This window comes from Argopecten irradians, chromosome 2 (genome assembly GCF_041381155.1).
Source record: "Argopecten irradians isolate NY chromosome 2, Ai_NY, whole genome shotgun sequence".
NCBI lineage: Eukaryota > Metazoa > Mollusca > Bivalvia > Pectinida > Pectinidae > Argopecten > Argopecten irradians.
The window spans coordinates 47,736,432-47,747,285 of NC_091135.1; the positions used below are offsets into that span (position 1 = coordinate 47,736,432).

Consider the following 10,854-nt stretch of genomic DNA (forward strand, 5'->3'; position numbering starts at 1 on the left):
GGGGGGGGGGCGGCAATTGCCCCCCCCCCCTCCCCGCTTCCTACGCCCCTGTTTTGAAAGGAAAATTATTGCTCTTTCCAACGGTAGTAACAGTTTTTATGACGATGTACTAGAAATGTGTTTTTATAGCCGCTAAAGGTGGGCGGGCTAGAAATTTTGAGTCTAAGGCTTTCCGCCATTCTCTTAGTATTGTTAGTAGATCTACCATGTAGAATATGATTTTCATCGTTTTTTGATCTTGACCTCTAAAACGTCTAAAAATGGTCTTAGGGCACTTTGGTGGGTCCATGATTATATAATCTGTAACTAGGCCGTTTTCGATTATAACGTTACGGTTTGACTGGTTGGACCTAGTTGTTCGTTTATTAATTAAATTTTATATTGTTTTCAGGCGAGCCTTGACAAAGCTCTCACAGGCCTGTATCAAAAACTGCAGGTCCGTCAGGATTTATAGTTGAAATAATGACTTAACCAACAGTCGAACCGGTTGTTCCGAATAAACGAAAACGGCCATATCTGATCCCTGTGGTTGGAACTAGGCCGTTTTCGATTATTCATTAAAGACGGGCCTGGGACTTTTACATTGTTTTCAGACGAGCCTAAGCAAAGCCCTCACAGGTCTGTATAAAAAACTGCAGGTCCGTCAAAATTTATACTTGAAATAATGACTTTAACCAATGGTCGAACCGGTTGTTCCGAATAAACGAAAACGACCATTAAATTGTTTCAATCTACTTAAAATTAGACCCGATGCACTATGATACTCTTTGAGCGTAACGTAAGTATAATTAATTTTAATTAACTGTTATATTGTAGTTGTTCGTTTATGAATTAAAGACGGACCTGGTGATTTTATATTGTTTTCAAACGAGCCTTGACAAAGCACTCACAGGCCTGTAACTTAAAAATAATGACTTTTACAAACGGTCGAACCGGTTGTACCGAATAAACGAAAACGGCCAAGGTAATAATTATCCAATCAAAAAATGCCTTTCATTACTCTACTTTAACTGTACTTCCGGTGACCGTACTTCCGGTTAAAATATTGGAAGATATTTGTCATGCTGAATGGAAGTGTCTGCAGTCACTGACAGTTGATGTCAAGGGTTTGTATGGCGATATTCCAAGTATATATTCTACATGTGCCTTATTCATGTGGAATACTAAGAGCTAGCGACTAGCAAGTCTGATAAAAAAAACCAACAACACAAAGTCGTAATCCTAAATGGAACTGTCAAAATGCGCCGGTGAGGATGATACTCTGGACCCGTCAACAGACTTGGGCAGTTTTCGTTTACTCATAACAACCGGTTCGACCGTTTGTTAAAGTAATTATTTCAAGTATAAATCCCTGCAGTTTTAATACAAACCTGTGAGGGTTTTGTGAAGGATAGCCTGAAAACAATATTGTAATAGCTGTATCTTTTATGGATCTGAGGTTCCGTGTTGGTTTACTTATCATACAAATACGACTAAAACCGAAATACAAATTCAATAATTTTATTATAATTTAACAGATCTATATCCAAACAAATAACAAATATTTTGAGGCAACGAAACAATTTACGGTGTTAATAAAAGCCACCCGTCCTTCCCGCCAGATATCATAAATTCATTTAACCTCTAGAACATACTTTTATACTTTAATACTACATGGCTACAAGGCCTTATATCCAGCTATAGCTACCTAGGAAGTGACCCGGCCGACAATACCTTGTCTCAGTGCCAAAGTGACCGATACTGGCTACAACACGGTCTTTTATACCTGTATCGGTAACTTGAATGGTTTACGCCGCTGCATTATAACAAAAAGTGGTACTGTCCTGGTACCCGTATGTCGTAAACAATAAGACAGCAGACGAAATATTAATAATATTAACAACAAAATAATAACCAGTTATATACATAAATTAACCACTCCTGCCACAATATTGAATATAAAATCACCAGGTCCGTATTAAATAAATAAACAAAAAACTAAGCTTAGGTCCAACCAGTCAAACCGTTAACCGTATAATCGAAAAACGGCCCAGATACATGACTGGTGTAGGGTCAGAGCACAGGCGTCTTCTTCTGATTTAAACAAATATAATAACCTACCCCTACTGCTAGGTTATTGTATTTTCCAAAAGCAGACCGATGACGTAGCTCTGAACAACAGACTGAAGGTTACTAACAGATGGTTGTTGTCAGAGCTACGATTCCATCCCATTGACCTTAATTTAGCAAAACAGTCAGCAGTGAAAATGTTACCCTTCACATGTTTTCATGTAAATTTGTAATTTAATTCAACAATATCAAACATTTTTAAAGATGCTCCACCACCGACTGAGCATAAATGATATTCATTATTTGAACAATAATCAGTGTTTAATCGTGTATATATATGTCTAATTAACACAGAAAATAATATGAAATGATTTATATTGCCTTTTGTGCATGCACAATCAGTACTTCATTCCATATAGAATATAGTGCCACAGAATTTTTTCGGGATGCAATTAATTATTTTTCATACTTTAAACTTGAAGTAAGATTAGAAGCTCAAATTTTTCAATGGTGGTAATAGTGTAAAGTAAGTAACTTTTGTAACAGAAGAAAAATACTAAATCGTCTTCTCCTGTTTTAGATAGTGACAAAATACCATTTGTCAGCGGTGGAGCATCTTTAGCATAAAATGATTATTTATTTACCCTCCTCCATGTCTAAATTATTTTTGTAAACACATTTGAATGGCTTACATCTCCAACACGGCTCACTTGGCAGCAATGATGCTATTCGTTTAAAAGTCTCATGCTCAAAATATGGCAACTAGTACCATATATGGAATGACCTACAAATTTTTACTACGAAAGAAACATAATGTCACAGAGTTTTAAACATGAATTTTTAAAATTCTTTTTCACTAATTTAAAATATACTTATATTTGTTCAGTTTCACATTGTTTATTCTTAGTTGGGTTTTTTTTTTTTTATACTTCAAAACGTTTTACCTGTTGAGTGTTTCATTGCCTCGTGGTTTCCGGTACATTTGTATATCAAATATGGGGGCATATTTGAACAGAATTATGAGTGTGTTGTGTTTGCCTTGGATTTTACCACTAATAGTTCATTAAACATTATAATCAAAAGGTTTGTGAATTGAATATTAATCATAGTTGTCAGAACAATATAGTTACTTAAGGATTAATCTCTTACTTTGTTTAGTTTATGAGATGATAATCCAAATGGAGCAGAAGGTAAATTGCGTAACTGCGGTTATTCATGTCAAATATCTATAACACATTCAAAAAAATAAAATCTGTTTTATTGTATGTCTCCGATTGTCTCGTACATGTATTATTTGTATACATTGACACATCCTTTTGTGGAATGTCAAAGAAAATCCTCCATTCTTTACATGTATCCATACGCACCGAATCGGGTCACGTTCTGCACTCAAGTTATTGGGAAATAAAGAGATCTGCTCCAACTTAGTTTATTGATAAAGAAACAGTGGCAATTGTAGATATATATATATGGATATTATATAAAAAAATTTTTTTATCAGCCTCAAAGTGCCCTATGTGGATTACACCAGGGCTTGCAACACTATCGGCAACGGGGTGGAATTCATACCCTGCCGGGAATAGAGTTGAGGCAGGGTATGATTATTCGTTTTAACTGTTTAAGCGCAATGCTCTTTAAAAACGTTGAATTCACCAACACTGTTTGGTACGGGACTTACCTTGGTCATTTCAACCAATTAATAATGTATCTACCCATAGCAATCCATTTTATGAAGCATGCACATTTTATCATTGTCAATACAACATGAAATTTCCCTTCTTGTCGTCACCATGTATTCAAGGCAAAGCCTTGGAAGAGAGCAGCTACATATGAATACAGGATTATATCCTCAGAACTTTAGAAATATGTATTCACATTTTTCTACAAGATTATATTTCACTGATATGCACAGGATATCAATTGTTAGATAAAATTAAAAATAATCCAACTGGAATATAGTTCAATTTACTTCAATCTTATTTCTATAAAAGGCGAAAGTCTTCGCAAATTCCATGTTATCAAAAATGCATGAGAATCTGTGTCGTCATCTTTGACGTCAGGTTTCGTGACATCTCTGCTGACATTCCTGTGCAAATGAGAACACACAGAGTATATCTTTTTTGGCCATTTATTGTGTCGGTCTTGTCCATATGTAATTATCTAAAACTACTTACAGTAATTTCTGGGCTCTTAATATACAAATCGAATTAAATCTGTACGGATTGCTGTGGGTAGATAAATTATTCAATATTTATTTATTGTTGAATAGACCATGGTAAGTGGCACTTTTTGGTGGTAATAGGATGCCGATGCTTAAAACAGAATCCTATCAATCCAATACCGTCAATATTCGTTTAGTATTTACCAATTAAAATGAACATAACTAATGAACACTAAACACGCATATTCCAAATAGTGATATACAATGTATAGGAGTTATTAAATTAGGTAAAAAATCTGAAATTTTACAAGCCTTAAGGTTTGGTCGTTGTATCTGATCAGATTCATATAATGCAATTTTGTATCTTAAATTTAAGTGTTTCTTTTTTTTTAATTGCAGAAGGGGTGCAACCATGTCAGATATGTTTACCTGCAGTGTTTGTAGTGGAGTTAGCTATACAATATTAGATTTCCTCAATCACAAAGCTCAACGTGAGTATCTGTATTGTCAACTCTCTTTACACCATCGAAACTAAAGTTAAATTCACTGGCTTAAGGAGATTTCATTAGCCTTTGTAGTGCTTGTTTTTCTGCAACTCTTGAAATAGAACAGATGTTGACTCTTTTTCCAAACTATCAAAGCATCTGACAGGTTTATGTCATAAAGTAAATGCACAATTAACACAATAATATATATTTCAAAGAAAGTTGTTCATCGATACAGTAATGCATTTTGATGAAACCTATTATACAGCCATATTTGCCAAAATGATCATGATTTATTATGATTTGAACTGTTATCAAAACAATTAATTCTATATTTAGAAGTGTTGATCAGGTGTATAGAAACAGAATGAAGAAGTCATTGTTTCAATCCTTGATTTGGTTATTTATCTTTTATATTTACATTCACTTGCCATTTCTACCATATAAACTAACAAAGGCAAAGTGAAGTATATGGGGGTATAGTTGACACCCAAAACGTGACCATTATGACGTCACTAATGTTGATATGGTCACTGATCACCATCAAAATGTCTGTTCCATCTTGTGGATTAAATTGTTGTTGATAGATGGTTTTCATGGTCAAACTTAAACAATGTTAATGCATAGACTTCCAAAATGAGTTATAATGTCAATATAAGTATTAAACTATTTTCATATGGAATTAATGGTCTATATAGATGCCAGAGCTTTGCAGACAATCATTTCATAATGTGCCAGCGAATTATGAAGATTGTCTGCAAAGCTCTGGCATCTATAAGCATATATAGACCATAGATTCCATAGGAAAACGTATAATTCTTAAGGAATCACATGATTTACTGACAATAGAGGCTAATGACATCATTAAAACTGCTTGAAATTAATCACAGGCATTTGTTAAAAAGTTTGGCAGCTATGTTAAAGTATTACACATTATAACATAGAGGACAATTTTATAAAATCTTGTTTACCAATTTGTTGTAATGCTTTCCTATAAAATGATAAGGTGAAACTGACTGTAGAATTATTGCTTGTTAAGAGTTATGTTTGTGTGTTATACAGATGCAGCCCCTGGTGCTGGAATACATTGTGAGTTCTGTCAGATATCCTACACCAGATATATCACATTAAAGGAACACTACCGCATCAAACATAAGATAGTGTTCTCCGACGACAACAGTCCAAATGTATCTATGGCTAGAAGTCGACAGTACAAACGAAGAAAAAAGTCAAACAGCACCAGTGAACAACTCAAAGCTGTAACAGAAAATGATGAGCAAGACACACAAGTTGATAACGGGTTCGTTGTCATGGAAAAGAAGTCAAAATTTGACGACATTGTTAATAGCATGGGAAACACTTCAGAGCAAATCACTGACTTACAGCATATTACCGAAAAGGAATCTGGTCTTGAAACGATGCAGACCAGTCAGGGTCTGGAGTCTTCAACGGTAATCATGATGACAAGTGATAATGGCAATATGCTCCATAGTAAAGCTTTAGACACGCACCCAATCTCACATCTCTTAGAATCAAGCACAGATGCAAATTTCAACTCATCGGCTCTGACTTGTGACATGCCATCGTCCGGGGCAGAAATAGGGGAGGCTCGGTTGGGACAGGGAGAAAATAATCCCCATGAGGAGTTCTTATTTATGGGTCAAAATTCAGTGCATGTGGTAATGGAGCGTAGCAACCATGACAGCATAATGACCAATGGAATTTGCTCTCTTATGACAACATCGGACATGCAAGATAAAAACTCTGGTCTGTCTCAAGGTTACGAAGATTTTAACATTACCTCAGAAAATGTTCAGTCATCCTATGGTTTACAGCATCATGGAGATCTGTGTGGACTAAGATCAATGGAAGACGACTCATCTGTCCATGTCATTGTTGAGAAAAATGACTCGCTACCCAATCATACATTAGTAGGTAATGGCGAGTTGATGAATCTATGTGGTGGCGACAGTAACGGAAATCTGATCTCAGAACAGCTCGAACAAACAGAACTGATAACAGACCCTCCTTTACTGGATAAGGCTACAACAGACGATTTTCACTTCATATTGTTAACTGATTTTGTGGAGGGGAACTCCATTACTTATGGCAAGCAGGCATTCAAGTGTCTTCATTGTGATTACCAGAGTAGCTGGAAAAGTGGTTTGTGTCGTCACATGCGAGAGGAACATTCTGACACACTGTCTCTTCATCAGGCCATTCAAATTAAAGCAGCACATACTGACAGCAATAGAACCGTTATGAAAATGTCAGAATATACAGCCATGCAGCTAACATGGAAAAACAAATCTGCTCATCCACGGTCTCGTGGTGTCGAAAAACAGGACCTTCCAGGAAACTTTGCCTGCCCTAAGTGTGACAAAGTGTTCAATAGACTGCGGTATTTGAGAAAACATCAAATTGTTCACCGCACTGATCAAAAGTTTCTGTGTGACGAGTGTGGAAAAGCTTTCAAAACAAGAGCCTACTTAAATCAGCACAGGAAAGTTCATAAAAAAGAAGCGTACAGTTGTAACCAGTGTGACTTTAAATCGTCCATCAATACTGTGATCCACGAACACAGACAGATCCATAACAAAGGCTGTGTGCTGTGTGATATCTGTGGTACAGCTTACTTTGACAAATCTACATTAGCCAAACACAAATCTGTCCATGATATGAGTCGTCCATTCCCCTGTACTTATCCTGGTTGTACCTGGCGTTTCAGAAACGAGGTGATGTGTCGCGCACATGTTAGAAACCACACGACTAAAGGTAAATTTAAATGTACAGTGTGTGGTTACGTCTTCAGACACAAACATCACCTTCAAAGGCACGAGGAAAAAATGCATGGAATAGCGATTCCGAAAACATGGTCGAAGAAAAATGCTCAAGAGGAAAAGAAACTAGACATTGTTGAAGAAATCACTGATACTGTCAATCTTATTGTTGACCCAGACATTAGTTCTGATCATCTGAATCTCCAAAACGCTTTACAAACCAACCAGCTGGTGATTGCTACAGATAGTGATGGCAACACAATCAATTATGAAGTGGCGGACATCGCAATGAATGTGGCATATCAGACATTATTGGCGGGTACAGACGGTCAGTCAGTCGACACCATCCTCATACCACACCAGGCCAATGACTGTAGCCATATAGTGTTACAGCAGGAGACTGAATCTATTACAGAAACAGTGCAATAACTAATTCATAAATACTCTTGTGTAAGGTTAATATAATAGTTGAATTAAATATGGTTATCACTGTACAATACCAAACTATACCCGATGCTGGTGGTTACAGATCACTTTGAACTGTCACATGTATTTTAATATACATTGTGATTAGTTGATATAATTGTTAAAATTTACATATGCAAAGGAAAAACAAATTTAATACCTGGTATAATGTACAAGTAGATCTTGGGACTTGGGAGATGGTTGTTCAAGTATAAAATAACAACAAGTCTAATTATTCTGCATGGCTGTCAATACATTTGCATTTGTATGCAACATGATGTTTTATTACATTCCTATCTAGTCCATACATGTAAAATTTTATATTTATAGAAATGGTTTGCTTCTGTTGACTCAAATTCATAGCCTCAAGTGTTCATGGCATCATTACAAGGTTCTGGTTCTGCACATGGAGTATGCTTTTAAAGAGGAATGCGACATTAACCGTTGAAAGTATTTTGGTTATCTTAAAGTGATATTATGGTATGTGTTTTTAGGGTAGAAGAAAGTGATATTAAATATCAATTGTAAAAATACAAAGAATGTATAGAGAAAAAAAATGGTGCATCAAGAAAAAGTGATATTAAGCAGAAAGTGACATTAACCATTGGGACACCGAATTGCGTCCACTGTACCAGGGATACACAACACTAAAATCTGAGGATTTATGTTATTGTTGATGCTATTGACATGTGCATACCCATACAAATCAAATCAAAGAAATGAAACAATCACTTTTTACTGTTGTATCAATGATCAAACTATTAATAGAATTAGTGCCTAATTTATGACGATGAGAGAAATATTTTTTCTACAACATGAAAAAAAAAAAAAAAAAAAAATTGAATTTATTGATGCATAATCAATACCGATAATCAAAATTTTTAGCCCACCATCATCAGATGGTGGGCTATTCAAATCGCCTTTCGTCCGTGGTCCGTCCGTCCTTCCGTCCGTCCTTCCGTCCGTCCGTCCGTCCGTTAACAATTCTTGTTACCGCTATTTCTCTAAAAGTACTGAAGGGATCTTTCTCAAATTTCATATGTAGGTTCCCCTAGGACCCTAGTTGTGCATATTACATTTTGGGACTGATCGGTTAACAAGATGGCCGACCAGCCGCCATTATGGATTTTGATAGTTAAAGTTTGTTACGGCTAATTCTCAGAAAGTACTGAAGTGATCTTTCTCAAATTTCATATGTAGGTTCCCCTAGGACCCTAGTAGTGCATATTGCATTTTGGGACTAATCAGTCAACAAGATGGCCGCCAGGTAGCCATCTTGGATTTTGATAGTTAAAGTTTGTTACCGCTATTTCTCAGAAAGTACTGAAGGGATCTCTTTCTCAAATTTCATATGTAGGTTTCCCTAGGACCCTAGTTGTGCATATTGAATTTTGGGACTGATCGGTCAACAAGATGGCCGACCAGCCGCCATCTTGGATTTTGATAGTTAAAGTTTGTTACGGCTAATTCTCAGAAAGTACTGAAGTGATCTTTCTCAAATTTCATATGTAGGTTCCCCTAGGACCCTAGTAGTGCATATTGCATTTTGGGACTGATCGGTCAACAAGATGGCCGCCAGGTAGCCATCTTGGATTTTGATAGTTAAAGTTTGTTACCGCTATTTCTCAGAAAGCACTGAAGGGATCTTTCTCAAATTTCATATGTAGGTTCCCCTAGGACCCTAGTAGTGCATATTGTATTTTGGGACTGATCGGTCAACAAGATGGCCGCCAGGCAGCCATCTTGGATTTTGATAGTTAAAGTTTGTTACCGCTATTTCTCATAAAGTATTGAAGTGATCTTTCTCAAATTTCATATGTAGGTTCCCGTAGGACCCCAGTTGTGCATATTGCATTTTGGGACTGATCGGTCAACAAGATGGCCGACCAGCCGCCATCTTGGATTTTGATAGTTAAAGTTTGTTACCGCTAATTCTCAGAAAGTACTGAAGGGATCTTTCTCAAATTTCATATGTAGGTTCCCCTAGGACCCTAGTTGTGCATATTGTATTTTGGGACTGATCGGTCAACAAGATGGCTGCCAGGCAGCCATCTTGGATTTTGATAGTTAAAGTTTGTTACCGCTATTTCTCAGAAAGTATTGAAGGGATTGTTCTCAAATTTCATATGTAGGTTCCCCTAGGACCCTAGTTGTGCATATTACATTTTGGGACTGATCGGTTAACAAGATGGCCGACCAGCCGCCATCTTGGATTTTGATAGTTAAAGTTTTGTTACGGCTAATTCTCAGAAAGTACTGAAGTGATCTTTCTCAAATTTCATATGTAGGTTCCCCTAGGACCCTAGTAGTGCATATTGCATTTTGGGACTGATCGGTCAACAAGATGGCCGCCAGGTAGCCATCTTGGATTTTGATAGTTAAAGTTTGTTACCGCTATTTCTCAGAAAGTACTGAAGGGATCTTTCTCAAATTTCATATGTAGGTTCCCCTAGGACCCTAGTTGTGCATATTGCATTTTGGGACTGATCGGTCAACAAGATGGCCGACCAGCCGCCATCTTGGATTTTGATAGTTAAAGTTTGTTACGGCTAATTCTCAGAAAGTACTGAAGTGATCTTTCTCAAATTTCATATGTAGGTTCCCCTAGGACCCTAGTAGTGCATATTGCATTTTGGGACTGATCGGTCAACAAGATGGCCGCCAGGTAGCCATCTTGGATTTTGATAGTTAAAGTATGTTACCGCTATTTCTCAGAAAGCACTGAAGGGATCTTTCTCAAATTTCATATGGAGGTTCCCCTAGGACCCTAGTAGTGCATATTGTATTTTGGGACTGATCGGTCAACAAGATGGCCGCCAGGCAGCCATCTTGGATTTTGATAGTTAAAGTTTGTTACCGCTATTTCTCATAAAGTATTGAAGTGATCTTTCTCAAATTTCATATGTAGGTTCCC

At 36.7% G+C, this 10,854-nt stretch overlaps 1 protein-coding gene across 2 annotated transcripts; it reads left to right on the top strand.

The window, feature by feature from the left end:
- Positions 1-1,024: 1,024 nt before the first annotated feature.
- LOC138315746 (uncharacterized) lies at positions 1,025-9,042 on the top strand. 2 transcript variants are annotated; one of them, XM_069256991.1, is made up of 3 exons: positions 1,025-1,106; positions 4,610-4,701; positions 5,758-9,042. In XM_069256991.1, the coding sequence occupies exons 2-3, from the start codon at positions 4,623-4,625 to the stop codon at positions 7,902-7,904; spliced, it is 2,226 nt and encodes a 741-aa protein (XP_069113092.1). In that variant the 5' UTR covers positions 1,025-1,106; positions 4,610-4,622; the 3' UTR covers positions 7,905-9,042. The 2 variants fall into 2 exon arrangements, with proteins under 2 accessions (XP_069113092.1, XP_069113093.1); XM_069256992.1 differs by having other exon boundaries at positions 1,032-1,328.
- Positions 9,043-10,854: the final 1,812 nt, after the last annotated feature.